At 52.5% G+C, this 20497-nt stretch overlaps 8 protein-coding genes across 8 annotated transcripts; 3 read left to right on the top strand and 5 right to left on the bottom strand.

Annotated features, from left to right (window-relative positions):
• Nucleotides 1-2103: 2103 nt before the first annotated feature.
• Nucleotides 2104-3358, bottom strand: CORC01_05709 (zinc-binding dehydrogenase; the record flags this gene model as incomplete). Its single annotated transcript, XM_022617351.1, has 3 exons — nucleotides 2104-2356; nucleotides 2421-3069; nucleotides 3172-3358. 3 exons carry the CDS (start codon nucleotides 3356-3358, stop codon nucleotides 2104-2106), a joined length of 1089 nt encoding a protein of 362 aa, XP_022476168.1.
• Nucleotides 3359-5071: 1713 nt separating this feature from the next.
• On the bottom strand, nucleotides 5072-6510 carry CORC01_05708 (glycosyl hydrolase family 10; the record flags this gene model as incomplete). Its single annotated transcript, XM_022617350.1, has 4 exons — nucleotides 5072-5747; nucleotides 5811-6059; nucleotides 6116-6171; nucleotides 6256-6510. 4 exons carry the CDS (start codon nucleotides 6508-6510, stop codon nucleotides 5072-5074), a joined length of 1236 nt encoding a protein of 411 aa, XP_022476167.1.
• Nucleotides 6511-6751: 241 nt separating this feature from the next.
• On the top strand, nucleotides 6752-7177 carry CORC01_05707 (uncharacterized protein; the record flags this gene model as incomplete). The annotated part of the gene is made up of 1 exon (XM_022617349.1): nucleotides 6752-7177. One exon carries the CDS (start codon nucleotides 6752-6754, stop codon nucleotides 7175-7177), a length of 426 nt encoding a protein of 141 aa, XP_022476166.1.
• Nucleotides 7178-9273: 2096 nt separating this feature from the next.
• On the bottom strand, nucleotides 9274-11071 carry CORC01_05706 (cytochrome P450; the record flags this gene model as incomplete). Its single annotated transcript, XM_022617348.1, has 4 exons — nucleotides 9274-9309; nucleotides 9367-10615; nucleotides 10697-10847; nucleotides 10906-11071. 4 exons carry the CDS (start codon nucleotides 11069-11071, stop codon nucleotides 9274-9276), a joined length of 1602 nt encoding a protein of 533 aa, XP_022476165.1.
• Nucleotides 11072-11636: 565 nt separating this feature from the next.
• Nucleotides 11637-13448, top strand: CORC01_05705 (uncharacterized protein; the record flags this gene model as incomplete). The annotated part of the gene is made up of 3 exons (XM_022617347.1): nucleotides 11637-12126; nucleotides 12189-12472; nucleotides 12555-13448. The coding sequence occupies 3 exons, from the start codon at nucleotides 11637-11639 to the stop codon at nucleotides 13446-13448; spliced, it is 1668 nt and encodes a 555-aa protein (XP_022476164.1).
• A 964-nt stretch (nucleotides 13449-14412) lies between these two features.
• Nucleotides 14413-15861, top strand: CORC01_05704 (uncharacterized protein; the record flags this gene model as incomplete). Its single annotated transcript, XM_022617346.1, has 1 exon — nucleotides 14413-15861. The coding sequence occupies one exon, from the start codon at nucleotides 14413-14415 to the stop codon at nucleotides 15859-15861; it is 1449 nt and encodes a 482-aa protein (XP_022476163.1).
• Nucleotides 15862-16187: 326 nt separating this feature from the next.
• On the bottom strand, nucleotides 16188-16961 carry CORC01_05703 (uncharacterized protein; the record flags this gene model as incomplete). The annotated part of the gene is made up of 1 exon (XM_022617345.1): nucleotides 16188-16961. The coding sequence occupies one exon, from the start codon at nucleotides 16959-16961 to the stop codon at nucleotides 16188-16190; it is 774 nt and encodes a 257-aa protein (XP_022476162.1).
• Nucleotides 16962-18580: 1619 nt separating this feature from the next.
• On the bottom strand, nucleotides 18581-20398 carry CORC01_05702 (cytochrome P450; the record flags this gene model as incomplete). Its single annotated transcript, XM_022617344.1, has 3 exons — nucleotides 18581-19262; nucleotides 19324-20141; nucleotides 20294-20398. 3 exons carry the CDS (start codon nucleotides 20396-20398, stop codon nucleotides 18581-18583), a joined length of 1605 nt encoding a protein of 534 aa, XP_022476161.1.
• Nucleotides 20399-20497: the final 99 nt, after the last annotated feature.

Below are 20497 nucleotides of genomic sequence, written 5' to 3'. Positions count from 1 at the left end.
GTGCATTGTGGCGGGAACAGCCTCTCAACTTTCAGGCGCGATAGTACCAGACACTGAGAGGGGTTACTTCAGCGGGAGGATCAAGTGCGACGTAGAAGCTGCCGTCAGGTATCTCATTTGTCATCTTCGAGTCCCTCTTCTGTTGGCTGAGGTCCGGGTAGTGGTTGACGTGGTTCGAGTTGGATGAAGCACTTGATAGCAGCTTTATCCCCCGAATGAATCACTAACAAAGTAGTTCCATCTTGTGTTCTCGAACTCAGTGCACATGGAGTGAAGACCCGGGACCTTCTATGTCTAAGAGTCGCTCGAATCTCCTACGACAACAATCAGCAACATCGTGGATCCGGCGATGGCAAGGTTGACCGCAATAGGGCCACCTCCAGGACACGAGCCAACGTCGACATACTCGTAATTGCCAAGAGTGTTGTTAGCGCCATGTCAACCGATGAAGCGGTCATGACGAGGTTGCTGCTTTGCAGTCTTCCATGGGACAGCCCTTGTGAGGAAATCAGCTTCTTAGGACTCTTGGGAAACAACTTGGCGTATGCAGACTTACATGGCAGAGGCCGAGTCAGCCAAAATAGTAACGAGTGTGAAAAGGAGTGAAACGCGCATCTTGAGCGCTTGGTAGACTGCGGTAGACTGCGGTTTGGTCCAGCTGAACTTTGATCCCCTTGCCTGGCTTGCCAAGTATCCCGATTATGGGAGGCAAGTGTATTCAACTCGATCGAAAGTGCCAAGCTTAAAAGAATTTCTTCCGCAGCATCAGTGGTGAAATGAGAAAGCTCAATAGCTTCGCGGGAGTGAACTTGGCTGATCTCACAGGCAGTGTTATAAATCTCACCAAGCTTTTGAAGGGCAACAACCTATTGTGCTCTATCTTTAAGATTTGCATACTGTGTCACCAGAGTCATATTCAATCATTTCCTCCATCATTGAGGCGCCTCTGAGGGTGGTTACCGACAATGTCGGGGCGACTATTCTCAATCTGGCTTGCCCGGACTTCAAAGACATGACTGTGGGCGGAAAGCGGCAACCAACGTACTAGGGTCAAATAACCCAACCCCCCTTTGCCTAGAAATGGCGTTAACATGCAATTATGAGTCAACGACTTATAACTTAGTTCCACTCAAGTTGTACGGGTGTAAGCCGTATGTTGCTGTGGGCATCAGCGCGTAACCTCGAACGACCTAGCAGAATGTAACCGCGGGCAAGTTACAGTGGGGTGCCACAAGTTTGCGTTCAACGCACAGTATCCCACCGAAAATCCCCTAATATAATAGTAAATAAAAACATAACTATAACTCGAATTAAAAAAATAAAAATAAAATTTTTTTTTAGTTAGTATTATATATATTAAGAAGTTTTTAATTATTTTCATTAAATGTTAATAAAGTTATGCAAGATCATAATATGCGTTTTAGTATTGAGTTTTAATATAGTAAGTTATAGCGCACTTTAAGTGCTAATCACATTGTACTACGTAGAGGCGTTTTTGTTTTCTTTATTTTCATTATTTTATATTATTATAACTTATTTAAAATAACTTATTTAAATATATAAAAAATAACTTTAGTATATTTTATAAGCGAATAAATTTTAGAAATTTTTATATTGTTATATTAATACTTAGGTTCTTGAGATAATCAAGCTTATGTAAATAGTAAGTTAGTGGGTTTTGTGTGGCGCACTGCTAGTTGAACGCAGACTTTTGGCACCGTTCTGTAGAACCCCAACTTTAATCCCACAGGCTATGGTGGTTTTTACGAAACTGTCTCTCGACATATCGACAATTGAAGCCGCAAATTTTGGTAGTTTGATCCACGTGTTTGCGCAGCAGTGGCGACCAGCACACCTAATCAGCTGGGTTCTACGCCGGATCCTGATGTTGTTCACTCTAATGGTACGTGTAAACAAGTCCCTGACAGGTGATTTGATCCCACTCAAGTAGGCGCACAGCTCGCATGTTATGTTTGGGAATTGGCTTATTACACACAAGACTAGTCAACAAACTTGGCAATGATCTCACAGACTCTTTGGTTCTCATCATCATTTCATCATTCATCTTCTAATCTACATATTCAAATCACACTTTTTGATATCTTACAACTTTGCATGCTTCTCGTTGACCAGAACGTATCTGTAACGAGCATGACCAGCTTCCATGTCGACAATGGCCTTGTTGGCATCCTTAAGCGGGCGCTTCTGGACCCAGGGCTTGACCTTCTTCTCGACGGCGAGCTCGAGCATCTCCTTGATGTCAGAGGGAGAGCCAATGCCGCTACCACCAACCTTGATACCGCTGGCGAGGAGGGTGAAGGCGTTGATAGGGGGCAGGTTTCCGCCGTCGGGGGCACTGAAGATTGTTAGTCGACAGTCAACGTCAAAGAGACAAGACTGGGTGAGAATTTTCAACTTACCCGACCTGGATGTAGGTGCCGTACACCTTCAACAGTCTCAGGTACTGTTGCAGGGGCATCTTCTCGCTGGAGACGGTGGAGATAATGAGATCGATGCTACGGGCGTTGGTCTTGGACCAATCCTTGTCATCATCGGTCGCAATGTACTCATCAGCTCCCAGCTTGAGAACCTCATCCTTCTTGGTCGCCTTTCTGGAGATACCAACCACCTTGTCGGCGCCCAACGCCTTGGCAAAGAGAACCGCAAAGTGGCCGAGGCCACCAACGCCCACGATACCAACAGTCTTTCCAGGCCCGCAGCCGTTGTTCTTCAATGGGGAGAAGACTGTGATACCACCGCAGAGCATCGGCGCGGCATCTTCGGAGGGGATGCCCTCAGGGATCTTGATGACGAAGTGTCCGTTGGTTCTGTTGTAATCGGCGTAGCCGCCGTAGGCCTTGCCCTCGTCGTCGGGGTAGACGGAGCCGTATGTGCTGACGTTAGAGCGGCCACAGTAGTTCTCGCGACCGATGGAGCACTCGGGGCAGTCGGACTTCATGCAGGAACGGGCCTGGGCACCGACACCGACACGATCGCCGAGGGTTATGTGCTTTACGTTCTTGCCGACGCGGACGGCCTTGCCGACAATCTCATGTCCGACACAGCAAGCTGAAGCGCACACGAGGTTAGCAAACACGGCACTTGTCCACCAAAAGAACCCGACAATTTTGGAGTCGAGGTGGGGTAAGTGGGAGAAGCGCAGAAACTCACGATAAGGTGTCTCAGCCCAGCCCGAGCGGAGCATATGTAGGTCAGAACCGCAGATGCCGCAGTGGGAGATCTCAATGTCGACGTCGTCCTCAGTCCACTTCTTGGGCTCGAACGCGCCCCATTCCATCTTTCCGTTGACGCTGTCGGGGGTGTGACCCAGCCATCCTTCGAACTTGATATCAGACATGATAGTTGTGGTATGATAATCTGACGCGTGTGATTGATCTGCTATTATCGGAATCGGTGATCGTATTCCAAAGCTTGTAGAGCACGTAACAATAAGATCGGGCCCAGGGTGAGGGGAACTGAGTTTATGTATGAATTTTTGAATTCAAAGCATTGATTCCGTGGTCCATGACGGCATCCACACGTCCCGCGAGCTAGGGCCCATTTTCTTTGCTTCACCATGTCATCAAGAACCTTCCTAACCGGAGCTAGCTGGAGTTAAGACGGCCCTACATCGAATTTAAACACTTAGAGAGCGTGCCGGCATATTTACGGAGCCGTTCGACGCCCAGGGGCAGCTGTCAATGCCGCGGAAGTGTTCGTGTTTTGGCAGATTCTTTGGTCTGGCCTCTCGGCGGTGTCAAGCTTCTTAGCTGTGCGACGCTGGTGCTTGAGCCAGAAGGGCCTAGCTTCGCCCGCCACTTCAGATGATGACGCAGAGAGAGGGGTGAATCTTTCACCTCGGTGGGGTTTCTTTCATGAGCACGGAACTATGTGATTGGATTACCTCCCTTCAACCCCCATACCTCTCTCCACGGCTAGAATTCCGAGTCTTCCTTTGCCCGGGGGGGCACTGCCTGAGTCAGATAAGCTTCGGCATTCATGAGAACTTGTCTGACGTTTTGTGCAGAGGCCTACGATTTTGTGGATGAGTAAATGCATACTAGGGTAATATCCGTACGCTTACTCCCGAACAAGAGTCCAAAGAGTGGTTCCATTCTTTTTGCTGCAGCCTGCTTACGAGGCGCTGGCAGACATTCTTAGCTGTTCCTAGTTTCCTTCTTACTATGCAGTAAGGTGCTTATTGCCGATCGTCCGGTACGGTGCTTCCCACCCCGGCGTGTCATTCGATCTCAACCCAGAATTGCCTTTGAAGCTTAGCTCTTCTTTGTGTTACGCCGCCTCCACAGGATCATTACAAATTCATGGGGCAATCGGCGATAGGCGATCAGGAGGGTTACTGTCGGCGTTAATCTGCATGACATCGCTACTTAGTACTGGCAGGTTTTGATTAGCGGTGAAGCTTGTTCCAGGCTCGTGTTTCTGAAGTGCAGGTAGGTTTTGCCCGCAAGCCAGCATACACACCACTCCCGGATTTAAGCGTACTCTACTTTCGATGACGAGCCGAGGTGCAGCATGAGAACAACAAACCCAATTGATAAGCAAGATTCTATTCCGCACAAGGATGACTGATGGCAGTGATAAATATAGCTATTGGGGAGGCCACTACAGGTCGGTATAGGAACCCGGGAGCAAGTTGTAGATTCTTTGGCCCAGAACCCTTCCAGCCCTCCCGTGTGGATTTTGGCCGCGCAAGGACATTGAGAAGACATGAAATCATTGGTATCTGCGACTATGGACCGTGACATCAATGGTTACACAAAATGTCAAGCACTTTCAGTGTCTCATTGAAGGCACCACCAACGACTAGAAGAGTGCACGATCAAAATGTACAACTTTTTCAATCCACCATGAATCGGCGGTCTAGGTGGTACTATGAACATGAAGAGGAAGTGTAAACACTTCATTTAACCAACCAGGCCTGCACCAGCAACCCGGACTAAACCCACCTCCCCCTCGTCCGACCCGAAAGTGCCGGCCGGCCGGACCTTTGTCGCAGCGCCTTGCTCAAAGGCCGCGAAAGAACGTAACGCGTTGAAGACGATAACCTCCCTCAGAGACATTGAGAGTAGTAGTCATTCGACTTCGTACAGACCCAAGGCGACTGGCAAGTACTCGGGCCGGTCCAACCAATCCCACCACACTGGCCCCAACGAACCTGCCCCGTCCCAGAGGCGGCCGTACTCGAAGTCGCGGCAGAGGACGTGGTCGTCGTGATCAGGGTCGTCGCGCGACTCGTCGTAGTCGGAACGCTACTACCAGTGGGAGCAGCAGCAGCAGCAAGGACAGAGGCGACGGAGGTGTACGCAGGCTTCTTGTTAAAGCTCGCGTCCCAGAGGAGAGCATCGCCGGCGCCGCTAAAGGTCTCGGGGATCCAGCTGTACTTGTCGGTGAAGCCCCAGATGGTGACGCCCCTGCAGCCGATGACGTCCAGGCACGAGCCGACGACGTTGGCGTAGTCGTTGCCTTGGGTGACGAGGGCGGCGCTGGAGGCGGGCAGGCTGGAGTGGCGGATGTCGAGCTCGGTGTAGGCGACTTCGAGGCCGAGGGCGGTGAACCGGCGGAGGACGGTCGCGAGGGCGCTGCGGCCCGGGGTGGAGCCGACGATGAGGTGGCCCTGGAAGCCGACGCCGTCGATAGGGGCGCTGGCGTTCTGGACAATGGTGACGGCCTCGTAGACGCGGTCAGTCTTTGCGCCGTTGTACTCCAGGTTGTAGTCGTTGTAGTACCTGGGTTTTTGCATTAGTTGATGCCGTCAAGCGGCAGACGATGATTCGGGAATTCTGACGTACAGCTTGGCGATTGGATCAGCAGCCTTGGCAGCTCGGAAGGAAATGGGAAGGAAATCGGTGCCGAGCACGGTGTAGAAGACGCTGGTGCGCCAGCTTCCGTCGTCGGCTGCAGCTTCGTTGACGACGTCCCAGGCGTAGCACTGGCCGAGGTAGTGCTTCAAGACGTTGGAGATGTGCGTGTTGATGACAGCGGTCAGGGTCGCCGCAGTCCATGATCCGCTCGAGACCCAGTTTGGGAGTTGAGAGTGCCTGATTCCTGGTCAGAGTTGAGTATGACAAGGGCTTGGAACTTGAAGCTCATCTACCATGTCAATGTGTGGCATCTCAAGATCTGACCGTTTGCCTTTGCAATGTTGGGGACCTAGAAGAAGTTTCCTCGTGAGTACACGCTCTTCCGTATAATCGAAGTCGCTGCGAAGCGAGAACTTGCGGAACTGTCACGCACAATATCTCCCGAGGTGTAGGAAAAGGTGTTTTGAGTAGGCTCCGTATACGCCCACTTTTGTCCGTTCTCAGGTACCAAAGAGCCGAATTCGCTGGTGTTGTTAACGATGGCCATGTAAGCGGCATCGTTAGTTGTGTGGCGCTCATCGACGGCCGTACCGAAGTACTTGAGCCCGGCGCGGACGGCAAGGGTGTTGAGCTGAGCCGACACCAGGCCGGAGCCGAGCAAAACCGCGAGGACAGCCTTGGCGTACATGGTGGTCGACTATGGGACTTGTGAGTCGAAGATCCAGGGAATAGTCGCACGCGTCTGACAGTTAGAGTGCAATCTCGGCATGAATGACATCCATCGTGTGGTGGGCACCACAGACTTATACAGGATCTTGAAGCACTACATCGCAAAAGAGGCGTAAATTAGGGTCCCATTGAATAGCCCTCACCGTCCATTCTTGGCTCTCATCGGGTTGGCTGAGCGTTCGACATGACCTTTTGTTGGAATGGTCCTGGATTCTCGAATTTCCCACGTGGGGTGTGGGTGGTATCGCCGGCCCGATGGATGTGCTTCCCGCCGCTGGTCACAGAAGCAAATATTGGAAAGTTGTCGTAACAGTTCTGCGTCCAGCAGCCCGGATCGCCTGCAAAGGCATTCATCCTTTTACCCGGAGTACCCTCTCTCTCAACTCGATCGCGTCATGTGTCAAGAACCCTTGGATGTCTCGCTGCACCCAATAGGTAGGCCACTGGCCGCGCAAGTCAGACGGAGCAACAGCAGCAGTGCCGTGGCCATGTCTGGCAAACTTTCTTGGCGTGCGGAGGGTGTTCCGAGAATTTCTGTGCCTGGGCTAGCGCGAGGGGGAGAAAGTGGGCATCCGCCTGCGCCATCACCAAGGTTTCCTCGCGGTCGCATATGGGCGCGGGGTTAGACGCAGCGGAAAGAAGAAAAGGCTATCAGATTAGAAAACGGCTGCCATGATGCTCGAAGGGTGCCGGTCGGCGTTGTCGAATTCATGTCAAGTTTGGGTCCGGGATCCGGGATCCAACAAATTTTCACCAGTATTTACTATTCTACAAGGGCGAATCTAAATTTCCAGGTTCATTGAACGAACGCCTCTGTAGTCAGGGAACCATGGCTATGGGAAAGTCAAGGAGTGGCCTAATGCCGCCGCATTCCCATATTAGCCTGAATATCTCTCGTTTGCCTTCCTGTTAGAGTTACATTGCATCAGGCGTACAATGCTTGGCAGGACAGCAAATCTGCAGGCGCACACACGCTTTTGAGGAAACGGAGAATGACAGCCAGCGCCGCCTACCCAGTTACTACCAAGTGCAGACTCGGGGAAGCGGTAAGCAGCTGAGAGTCTTTGCAAAGATCCGAAGTCCCGTCATTAAGTACCCCCTTCTCCAAGCCTACCTAGCCTGAATGCACCAGCAGTTTCTCCACATCGCAAAAATCTCTACTGCAACTACTGTCCCCATTTTCCAAGTGCACACACGCCTTCGATATACTAGGCATTTCAACAAAATAGCTACCGTCACTCCGGGCAAAATATTAATGATCAGTGGGAGGCTTGAACTCCCGGCCTTGGCATTACACAACATTTCAGGTGAAATATTAGTACCACGCTCTAACCAACTGAGCTAACCGACCCGTTTCCGAGTTGCGAGTTATGGGTGGAGTTGTGTTCAAGATGGGGCAGGCTGCCTTCGGCTCCACAGGGGCAACTCGATCTACGTTGCTTGTAGAACAACGAGACACAATCAACGACAAAGAGACTTCAACTTGTCTCTTGATTTGATCTTAGTTCTTTGAAATGTCTTGATTTATTGCAATCTTTATGGGGGTTACCGCAAAAGGTTTGGACGAATAGTATGGACTCTGCCAGAGTTGTCTAGAGCTTGAGCGGGAGCCTTCAGTCAGACGGAATGCCCTTGTTTAGTCACAACTCGAACACTCTCTTTCACTTCAAAATTGACTTGAACAACTCCTTCCCCTCTCGTTATAGAAGCTCAAAGAGAGATGCATGTTTTTCTATTTAACCCAGCCAGAGCGTATACTTACAAGTAGACTCAGAGGTAGGAATCGCACCACTGTCTAAATTCAGCTTGTTTTCGGCGCCAAGTTCGACGAGAAAGTGAAAATTCCCAAGACTGCGCCGCCCACAATGTCGCTTCAATCTGAACGCGCTCCGTCAGAGGCACAGCGTCTTTCGGCCAAGCCAACGCTTCCGGGCAGTCGGCGTTTACGTCGTCGCCCTGGTAATTATTCCTTGCGGGTTTCAACTCGGGGAGTGGGCTTTGATGCAGCGAGCCCTGCAAAAGACGACAATGATGCCGGATATCGGGCGCCGCTTGCAAATTCCGGTGCTGTCCATGATTGCCCCTCCGACAGATCAAGTATCCCATCTCGGGGGTCTCCCCGAGGCCGTCAGACGGTTTCGGAGAGTCGCACCCTTGGCCGGGACTCAAGGCACCCATCGCGCAGCGATTCATCCTCTACATCTCTTCGCTCGCTAGGAATAGACATATTTCTCCGGGATGGCGAGGCTACGCGCTCTTTACCTGAGAATGTCATCCCGGAATTCTCAAAAGTCAGCAGCGTTTCCGGCAGTTCTGAACTCCGACTCCCTATTTCCCGGGTATCTCCTCCGCCTTCGTCCGGCGAATTTCGAACCTGGACCTCGAGTCAGGACGAGCAGCAGGCTCTTGAAACGGCTGCAGACGACCTAATTGGTATCTATGGATACCTTAGTTGATTTGTTGGTTTGGGGAACATGGTGGGGTTACTTGGGCGTTTGGTTGGTCATCATCTTGAGGATTTGAATGTTTACAATTCATTTGATGAAGAAAAAGCTGTAAAAGGCTGCAAAAACAAATATTTCCTCTAATAATCGTAATATCTGATGGCATCGAACTACCCCATCAATGCCATTGTGAGCGGAACTACGTGTCTAAGTTGACCTAGCCCATTAAGGCCGTCAAGTATTCTAAATGAAGCGAACATTAGTGCAGTATTTGTGGCTCAGTGCCGCTTCGTGAAGCTCAACTGGCACTCATCCTTGAGAAAAAGTTAGTTTAGGCAAAGTTGAACGTTGAATCGTGACCAGCGACTTACCATGGGGAACAATGTAGCAAACACCCTAATCTCTTCCGACTTTTCTGTCGCATGATGCTTCCAGTCGATCTCCAGCACCGCCTTGCCAATCATGGCAGCCATAGTCAGCGGGACATATCTCCGAGCTAGACAGTCGTGGGATCCGGCACCGAAAACCAGCCAGTTCTTGGTTTTGGACTCGGCGTCTCCGGTAATCCACCGGTCCGGGTCGAAGAACTCGGGGTTGGGGTAGACGTTGGGGTCATGGAGAGCCGGGTAGCAAGATGGAATGATCATCGCTCCCTTGGGAACGGTATATTTGGGAGTGACGGGGAAGTTCTTGGTCGCGAGGTAAGGGACGAAGATGACGGGCGGTCTGAGGCGGAGAAGCTCTTTGATGACGGCGTTGGTGAAAGTGAGCGACTCTAGCATGGGGAGATCAAAAGGCTTGGCGCAGTCGCCACCTCTCGCTGCCAGATTCTCTTCCCGGAGACGTTCAACGACGTCTGGGCGCTGCGCGAGGACTTGGAAGAGCCAGGTCGTGGCACTGCTGGACGCATCCTGCGACGCGAAGAGGAAGGTGAATAGCGTCTCTGAAATCTCCTCGTTGGTGAACTCCCGAATCATGTTGGAAGGCCTCACGGCATCCGTTTCGCCAGCGGCAATCTTCTCGCGGTACCTGTTGGACTCCATCATGTGAAGCACCCAGTGGTCGACAATGGATGTCGGTGTGGCGCCCTTGGCCATGTTGGCCTTACACGCCGCCGCGCACTTTGCAAACTCGGTGTGCACCTGATCGGCCACACGCTTGCCGAGCCAGACTTTTGTGCCTGGGATGTACATTGAGAGGGGGACGTTGACGAGCTCGAGGGCTGCGGTGACGAGGTAAAAGTCGTCGGCAATCTTCTTTACTGCGTCTTGCGAGATGTAGTCGCCGAAAAAAGTGCGGCACGAGAGCGCGCAGTTGATTTCGCGGAAGAGAGCCATGTAGGCAATGGGGTTTCCGTGGTTCACCTCGCTGGCGGCAACGAATTTGTCAAAGTACTCGCCCAGCACCTTCTCGTGCACTGGTAGATATGTGGCCATTGCCTTGTTGGTGAACAGGGGCATCAAGCCTCTCCGGTACTCTGCATGTTCTCTGCCCTGAAGGAATACCCAAGCTTTGTGGCCGAGAATATCTCTGGCGATGGGGACGATGCAAGGCTCGGCGTAGGCTGGAGACTTGAAGACCTTGTGGGCAATATCGCGATCGGAGGCGAGAACGACGAATCTGCAGCATCGAGTGTAAGTGAAGTCCTCTCTTCGGTATTATCACCTTGATCTCCATTCGTAATCCGAAAAAGCTACATACTTATGGAAAACTGATACGCAGCTGAGAGGACCACTTGCCCATTGTGCAAGATATTCCTCAAACTTGGGGTGTAGGGCTTGGATGAAAGGTCCCATGAGGGGGATTTTGAACGCAGGTCCCGCGATGGAGCCTTTTCTCTTGAGGTACATCACTAAACACTCCGTCAGCTGGGTCTGGTTTCTTGTATTTCATCCAAGACTTGTTCATACCCTGATCGTACACTACTACGCCGAGAAAAAAGGTGACGAGGTACTGCCAGGCTGTCCAGCCCGCAAAGAAGGCCGGCAACGTGCCAGACGGCAGAGATGTCTCATTGGACCATGTTTGAGCTATCACAGGCTGCGTAACAGGCGTGTTGACGATTTCTGAAGCCATCTTGAAGTCTTCAATGGCATTGCAAAAGCGTCTTTCTCAGATCCACGAGAAGCAGCCAAGGGGTATTTCATTGCCCCCTTTTAAGGAGATCGGGGGGCCCATCAAACCGCCAAAGGGGTCCTTCGCCTTGCGTATTCGTATACTACCAACACCATCGACGACAGTCTCATTTCAACTCTTCTCCCTTTGGTTGGTCCAACAAGAAGAACATCGTTCGTTTTCTCATTGCAGTCCCGGGAGACGCCAGCCCTGTGAAATCTTGGCATCTAACTGACCTGCGGAGACTAAACCTCTTTTGGCAATCATGTCGACGTTTGTCAGCGAACAAAACTGGAGTTCGACAAGGGGAGACCCTGAGAGGACCGAGCAGCGAGATCCCTCGCGATTGGAAGTGCGGCGACTAAACCCCTTTCGGCCAGGGCACCGAGAAAAGATAGCAACAGGCGGAAGAGCGAGCTCAAACTTGTACGGATACATACGGATACCCGGACGAAGCTCTCAGGCCATTGTCTCCACCATTGGATCACTTTCCTCTTCACTCCTTTCATATCACCACACGCGGCGGATGATCGACTCACTCCCAGTCCTGCCTCCTCCTCCTCCCTCCCCTTTCCCCCCCCCCCCCCCCCCCCCCCCCCCCTCCCCCCCCCCCCCGCGGCGGCTTCGACCTCTCCCCGGGCCGCCTCCTCCTCCCCCCCCCCCTTTCCCCCCCCCCCCAGTCATCTCGCACACCATGCGCCAAACCCTCCGCCGGTCTTGTGCTGCGTGTGCAAAGTCTAAACACAGCTGCGACCTCCGCACGCCACGGTGTTCCCGCTGCATCAAGCGCAAGGTCCTGTGCGCCTATGCCAACGAACCCTTGACGGCATTGACGGCAGCGACGGCAGCTCCCGGGCCGGCGCCCGGGGGTGGTGGCGGCGCAACATCATCGCCGGCCCCTCCGCTGGACGGATTGGGTGCTTTGACAAAATACAGATTCGGATCTCTTGATCCCTTTGACTCGTATCCTCAGACCAGACTTCCACGGGAGCAAGTACAACGTCTCATTCACAGCTGTATGCCCACTACGGTCGAAGCCATCAAATTGGTTGACAGTTAGCTCATCAAACCCATGTAGTTCTCCACAAGATCGCGTTCGAATATTACCCGCTAGATCTGAACGCGACGTCCAATCCATTTCTTGTCTCCTGGTGGCCGCTGGCTCTAGGTGATCCAGCTTTATTCCACGTCTCTCTGCAGACAGCATGTCTTGACGAAGAGTTATTAGCGCAGAAGGGATTCCAATCATCCGAGATCCTCATGGCCGATTCCGTCGCTCTACTTCGCCGCAAGGTCCAAGATGACTCGTTAGCTATTCAAGACGGGACCATGAATTCTGTCATCACTTTGGCAGCAATCGAGGTGAGCTTCAGCAAGCTCTTCTTGGCCGGATTGCCAATATAGTCCGAAGCCTCTGCAATTTTATTAACTGTCCATGCTTCAGTTTGGCAAAGGCAACAATCGAGTTAGCGAAATGCACGTAAATGGAGTAAAGAGACTTGTTAATATGAGGGGAGGCATCAATTCAGTACGACAGACTAGTCCCCTTACTGCAAGGATGGTCAGCTGGTACGTTGAAATTGCCATGTCGGCACGTCCAAGATCTCGTGTTAACCGACTCCGAAGGGTGTCGATGATTGTTACCGGTCTGCCTCAGTTCGAGACGCAGAACGACGCAGGTATTGGCGACGGCGTGCCTGCTCCTCCAGAATGGCAAATGGACCCCACCGTTTTCGACAATGAATTGTCCCAACTTAATGCTGTTGAGATAGATAACGAGGTCAAAAACGTACTGACAAGGCTTGGAAGTATTTTCTGGCGAGCAAAGAGAGTACCACTCCAGCCAACGCGACTACATGATCTTGCTTGTTTCGTCATACACCGACTCTTGCTCTCAGCGCCGGGCACAACAGAACCTCATTCGCCAACCAGTGAAAGCATCCGACTCGGTATCATACTCTACATGTTCATCATTCAAGGACCGACATATTACTCCCATGCTGTCATTTTCAATACGACCGTCAATCGACTCATGGAGAATCTCAAGGAGCTTGAGCCATACGCTCACTCCCGCAACACCCTCTACATTTGGTTCCTGACCGTAGGCATGGTTGCCTCGCACGGAACAGAGCACTACAGCTGGTTGACTGACAGGGCGAGAACCATCATGTCATTGACGCCAGTAGAAAGCTGGGATGGTGTGCTTCAGCACGTCAAGAGCGTTCTCTGGCTAGAAACATTACACGGTGAAGATATTTTCCGACCACATTGGGATGTCATTTTGGCGGCCGAAATACCGCGAAGCCAGCCGAACTTGAGACTGAGCCAACCACCCTGACGGAAATAATAGAGTAGACAGATTAAAACAATTCAGCCAAACTAGACCATATAATATTCACTTGTTCATGATAATCCGTTCTTTTCACTGACTCCTCTCTTGTTTGGCGTGGATGACCATGCCTGTTTTCAGCCTTTACTCTCAACAAGCGCTGTGATGTGCAGTCAAGGCAAGAGAGTTTTATGTTCCATTTCATCAGGACACACCAACTACCTTATACGGGAGTTAGATGAAACAGCTTGTATTAGAGAAATTGGGTCCATCGCCTTCAGTTAGGCCCTGATCTTTTGGAGTCTTGAACCAGATGTGTTCCGCCACGGTGACCGCAGTCTGGAGGCAGTCGTTCTCGCCTAGATGGAACGTAACAACTGGGTCAAGGTCTAGTGCGCCCTGATGGACTATACGCGGAGGGGCTGTTTTTGATGCAAGACCTTGTGAGACACTGCCATTCGTCAATAATATCTTCCTAGCGAAAACTGTGGACTGTCTGTGGGTCTTGAGGGACGATGAATTGAAGGCTTTGACTCTCACCTTGACTTGTGATGAGAGTAAGCAGATCGTGAAGCATACATGTACTTTTCGCAACTTGAGAGTGGATGTGTGGGCCGTCTAGGGGGATGAAGAGCTTCTCAGCTACAAGGAGGTTGAGGACGGCGGCTCAATGTATACCGAGTCTTCAGTGTCAGCAAAACTTTTGGATGCGGTATTCGCGCAAGTTTAGGTAATAAGGGGGGGGGGGGGGCAGGAAGCATGTCCATTGAAGACAAACTCTAGCTAGACGTTCTAGTTAGCATGCATCTAGTGATAACTCGACTCATTGTAATTCTGCCGCCGCTTACCGCTATTACGTCTAAGAATCGACCAAAGTTCACTTTTCATCTTGCCATTCAATCCATTCTATCCATTCTCGTGCACTTTTTAGCCAACGTAATAGAACCGAAAGCACAACTCAACTCTCCAGAACATGATTACGTTACCGAAATCATACAGTTGCATCGACGAGTATGCAAAAGACCTCATTCAATTCATCGAAACACCGCTGGTTCGCCAGATTACCGGTGACATCCACGTCAACGACGCATTGATCTACGATGCATGGGAAGCCTTGCCCACAGAGTGGACATCCTGGTGGATATCGATCCCAGATCACCGCATAGCTCAGCAAGACTTGATCGACAGCATTGAAGAGCTGGATTGCTTTTCGCCCTCAATCGACGAAGCGGATAAGGGCAGTCTGGACAGACAGCTCCCACGCTTACAAGATCGGCCAGATTCGCTGTCCAAGTGGTTGAGCACCATCCAGTCGCTTGCTCTCACGCGAAACCAACGCCCTGGCAAAACCATTGCCCTGTCAGAGATCCTGACAAGTCGCATGAAGACCAAAAAGAGTACCGAAGTCTCCACCGCTGTATCTTACATCCAGTCCGTCTGCCAGGCCAACAACATATCCCACGTCATCGACATGGGCTCAGGACAAGGCTACCTCTCCGTAGCCCTAGCCTACCTCTTCCCAGATCTACACGTGCTAGCAATCGACGGCAGCGCGTCCCAAATAGCAGCCTCAAAAGCCTGCGCAGCCAGCCTCGGGATCCCCGAGAGCAGGATCCAGCACATGCGGCGCTACATTGACGGCACGCCACCGCTGGCAGCTGAACTCGCCGCCTGGGCCGGAGAGGAGAGGTGCATGCTCGTCGGCCTACACGCGTGCGGGAACCTCTCCGAGCACATGCTGAGATACTTCACGACGGTGCCGTTCATCACGTCCTTGGGCGCAGTGGGGTGCTGCTACAACCACATTGTCCCACGTTCTGCCGCTTGTCCGGATGGGTTCCCCATCAGTGCAAAGATGAGGGAGAGAAACGTCGTGCTCAGCGCTACGGCGCTGATGACGGGCTGCCAGGCGCCGAATAACTGGGAAAGGGCGGATCCCAGTAAGGAGGAGTCTGTGTATTCAAAACGGCGCTTCTACCGAGCTCTGTTGGAAAAGATATTCCACGACAAAGGCATAAAGCTTGATCAAGATGACAGGCCGGTGTGGGGCGTGCGGAAGGGGGACATGGCTAGCTTTACCACGTTCGCACGCAGGGCCGTGGCATGTCTTGGCGTTGACGAGAGCAAAATCAGCGATGCTGACCTCGTGGCTTATGAGGATAGATATCGAGGTTACGAGGGCAAAGTAGCGATTCTTTGGACTCTTAGTGTGCTGTGCTGCAAGATTGTTGAAAGTGTGATTGCTCTGGATCGATACTGGTTCCTGACGGAGAACGGAGGGCAGAATGTGGACGTTGTGCCAATCTTTGACTACAAGATTTCGCCACGGAATCTGATGCTTGTGGCGGACAAGGGGCAAAAACATAGACCAGGAAGCTATCCAGATGGATCTCAATCAACATGCGCAGAAAAGCCGTACTAGACTCTTTTTTTGTTCCTGCTTCTGATACTGTCGTGACGGGTTGCAAGTAGACCGATCTCACTGTATCACCTTTCACAGTTTGAATCTGAATATCACGCGGTGAATGGAGACGTAATTCATGTCATTTATCGCAGACAATCTTGCTATTTCCGGCACGTGTCAAATACATCTAATCATTGAGGAGTCCGCCGCAATGAACAAAATGTATCAAGGATTCATATATTTACAACGAATATGACCAACAGCCTTGTAAAGCAATCACATTCGACGTGACTCCCTCCAACGGAGACCTCCAAGCTCCCCCCTTTACACAGGGCGCTCCACATCTACAGCAGAGCAAGAGCAGCGAGACCGCAAACGCTCAAAGCAGCGAAAACGTCCACAAATGAAGCGCGTCCAGCCGCGGCGGTCTGAATCAAGGAAGGCGAAGACTTGCCCGGAACAGTGGGAGAAGACACCGGCGCGGAACCGTTCGCAGTAGGAGTAATGGCACTCGCAGTAGGGGCCACTGTGGTGCTGGAGCAGGCGGTCGGGGTGATAAAAAAGCCATTGGAGCCAAAGGGGTTGTAGCCCAGGCAGCCAGCGTACTGAGCGGCGCAGGTGGCGCGGTTCGCCTCGGGAGCGCCGCGGCACTTGTCGTAGGCGGCGGCGCACTCGACCGGGCAGTCGGACGCGGGTGCGGTGGGGGTTGAGGCCGAGGCCGGCGGGGTGGTGACCGGCGCAGTAGGGGTCACGGGGGTGCTGGAGCAGGCGGTCGGGGTGATGAGAGAGCCGTCGGGGCCGAAGGGGTTGTAGCCCAGGCAGCCGGCGTACTCAGCGGCGCAGGTGGCGCGGTTCGCCTCGGGAGCGCCGCGGCACTTGTCGTAGGCGGCGGCGCACCCGGCCGGGCACTCGGGGTTCGGGGGCACACCGGTCGGGGCCGGTCCCGGGTTGGTGACGGTGAGGGTGTAGGTTTGGTTGCCGTGGTCGATGACGGTGGGCTCGGGGCAGTCCGTGGTGAAGACGGTGACAACGGGCGCGTCGGCGACTGGAGAGCCGATTGTGAGCTGGGCAGCGCCGAGCAGCAAGCCGGCCAGGAGGTGAGCCATGGGAGAAGACATGTTTGCTCGGCTGGGAACCTTGGGTAACAAACGAGTGTGAGACTAAAGTCAAAAGTCAAAGTCAGAAAACGAGTGTGGGTTGATTTGGAAAGAAATTGATCAAGGAAGAGGATTTTGGCCAGCTTTTATAAAAGCATCCTAGTTGAAGCTAATTCTCTTCATTAAACTTTACAAATTTACCTCAAGTAAACAACCCATTTAGTGTGGATGACTAAGGAGTAGTTCGCTGGTCAAGCTCGGATCCGATCCGGTCTGGATGACAATTGCATTTCCGTTCCGCCCTTTGTTGCGTTTGCCGTGCATCGTTTGCCAGCAAGAATTCAGTTAGTCGTGTCTCGTATTCTGTGCTCCCTCTGAGAACTTGGATCGTAGTTTCTCGTATTTTCGCTGGTGCTCTAACCGCCGTTGTACTGGCGGATCGGCTAGTGGTGCTCTGCTTTGTACCTAATCAGCTTATCTTAAAAACGCCAAAATCTTAGCCTTTTCCTGGGGAAGCCGCGGGAAAAGGGGGCCGTCGCGGTGCCACAGTGGCGGAATGTACGCCATCTCGCCTAAGGTAATCCAATCAACCGCATTAATCGTGCGCCAGTCGGACTTTGTCTCAACCCAGAATGCATCTCGACATGGTATGTTCTGCCCATACTAACGAGTCAATGCCATGTTCCCCGATACTTTTTATTTGGCATGTCCCCGCTGAAATATCATCGGAAAAGTGTCAAGGGAGAAGACGCCTGATGCGTAGTTTGTCTTGCTGAGTTATGTCCTTGAGGAATGGCAAAGGGCCGAATGGCTCCCTCCGACTGGGCCACATTGGCGGCCGGACTCAGAGGATCATGTCCAAGATGAATTCAGGCTCATTTTTCTGGCAAAAGTACTGTACTACAGCGACCTGGGAGATTGTCGCGGCTTACTTTTGCGACTGACTCCAGCTCAAGCCTAACGAAGTACCTTAGTTTGAATACAGATAGAACTCGGAGTGTATAAAGAATAAGATGGAGTGTGTCCTATCTGGATCGTCTACCCAAGAATACTCTACGTAATGTCCGTCATTGTCAACATGTAAATAAAACTGTATTAAAACTGAGTGATTCGGGATTCCTTGTCCCGTATGGGCAAGGAAAGGGACGAAAGAGCGAACAGGAACTGATTAATCATCTCGCCGCAGAAACACTCGCAGCAATTGAAAGCGCCGGATCGCACACTGACATGGAGCCATTGATCAAAGTTTTGGAATGAAATGACGTGTGATGCAGAGAGAAATTCAATATAAACTAGATTGGATGCATCATGCATAGCCAAGAGGGGCTGTCCTATCGCCAGTACTCATGAGCCAGAATGCGGAGAAACCCAGTCATTGTCTGTCACCACGAAAGCCTTTCAATGAGCTGTCGCTAACAGTCGAGACAATGACATTAATATGTGACAATGGTCTGTCACTGTGTACCCTCAACTCGGTTCGCAGTCCGTATTCAAGCACAGCTGCAAGCTCTCACAAATACACGAGATCCATAATCGCCCCAAAAGGCGTTTTTCCCATCCAAAACTCTCGAGAGAAAAAAGCAAAAAAATGCTTCAAGAGCCCATATCACAGTCAGAACACCAACTCTGAGAGCGATCACTCACTTCCTCTCCCTCAGGTGCACCTTCATCTTCATATCGTGCCTCGGCCTAGCCTCCATACCAACCATCTGGAAAGCCAAATCGCCCACCTTGTGATCAATATCCATGTACTCGACCCGCTGCGTCGTCCCATTGACAATCGTCTCGAAATCAAACCACCGCACCGTGAGCAACAACATGATGCGCAGCTCGTCCATGGCCAGGTCCTGCGCGATACACGCCCTCGGCCCGCGCTCAAACGGCCGCCACGCAAAGCGGTGCCTGTCGTTGGCGTCCTTGCCCAGGAACCGGTCGGGCCGGAAGCTCTTGGCGTCCGCGCCCCAGATGTTCGGGTCCATGTGCGTCGAGTGCGCGCAGGGGATGACCATGAGGTTCTCGACAGGCCAGCGGCGGCCGTTCCACTCGAGGTGCGTGGTTCCGGGCGGCGCCTGGCGGATGGTGAAGCCAATTGGGAAGAAGCGTAGCGTCTCTTTGATGACGGCGTTTGTGAAGTCCATGTCGTTTGTCTTTTGCGGGTTCGCGATGAGCATCTCGACGGTGGTGTCGAGGTCCGGGGAAAAGTGCTCGTCGTGCTCTGCGCGGATGCGGGCGACGATGTCGGGGTAGAGGGAGAGGAACATCGTGACCCAGGTGAAGGTGTCGGTGGTGGTACCGTGGCCTCCGAGGAGGAGAGCCTTGAGACTAGTCAGGGGGGTCAGCGAGTCACACATATGAAGCGTAGAGGGGGGAAAAGAAAACGTACTTGGTGACAGCGGTGTCGATAAACTCGCCGTCGAGACCCATGCCCGGCCCGCTCTGGATCCTGTCGAGGACGATGCGGTCCAGAACGCTCTTAACCTGCCGCCGCGAAGGCAGCTCCTTCTCGTCCTGCAAGATGCGCAACCTCTCCTTCATCTCCCCGGCCAGCGTATCCCTCACGCGGTCCTTGAGCGCCTGCAACTTCTGCTGCGCCTTGCGCTTCTTCCACGGGTTGCGGGTGCCGATGAAGGTGGTGGCGGGGTTAATCGAGTTTCTCAGGTCCTCGAGCAGCGGCGACCCGGACCTCTGCGCCTCGAGCGAGACGCCAAAGATAATCTTGCCGACAACGTCAAAGATGGTCTTTGCCGACTCCTCCTCCATGTTGAAGGGCTCGCCCTTTGCGGCAAAGGCGCGCAGGCGCTCGTGGAAGATGAGGACCTGCTCGGCAATCATGCCCGCCATGGGCTTCACGTAGGTCGGGGTGAAGCCGGAGCCGACCATGCGGTGGTTGTACTTCCAGCGGTCGCCGTTGGAGGCGGCGATGCTATCTTTGCCGGTGAAGGGACGGAGGAACTTCTCAATGGTGGGATGTTTGGGGTACGGATTCGTGGTGAGGACGAGCTGGGCGGCGTCCGGGTCGGTGATGATGACCTGGGACTCGACAAATGGCCACATGTCGACGTAGAATATGCCGCCCAGGTTGTACTTTTGCGCCATGATGGTGTAAATGTGCTGGGGGTGTGTGAAGGGCGGGAGGGTCGCCGCCAGCTCCTCCCAGATGACGGTGTGCGCCCAGATCCATGAGTGTTTCGGCGGCTGAGGCTATAATTCAAGACAGAAGCACCAAAAGAGTCAGACTGTGATGTTTACTGTGATGTTTACGAGCTGTGTGTGTTTGGGTGTCTGTGTATGTCTTCATGGGCGCCTGCTTGAGACATTGGGGGCGGATGAATTGAAGAAATTAGAGCTCTTACCAATCCTCTGAATCGGGTTCTCATGTAAACGGCCTTGAATGCCCAGTACACGGCCGTGGCGAGGGCCACGCTGGCCGCGATGTACCAATTGGAAACGCCAAACATCGTGAACCTCGAGGCTTAGGAGGGTTCGCCAAGGTATAACCCGGTAGACGACAAAAGGGAGGGGAGGAAATAATTGGGAAAAAAAAGGGGGACGAAAGA

Source organism: Colletotrichum orchidophilum (genome assembly GCF_001831195.1).
Source record: "Colletotrichum orchidophilum strain IMI 309357 chromosome Unknown Scaffold_40.1, whole genome shotgun sequence".
Taxonomy (NCBI): domain Eukaryota; kingdom Fungi; phylum Ascomycota; class Sordariomycetes; order Glomerellales; family Glomerellaceae; genus Colletotrichum; species Colletotrichum orchidophilum.
Note: the sequence above shows the minus strand (reverse complement) of the source record. Positions and strands in the feature narration are given on the sequence as shown.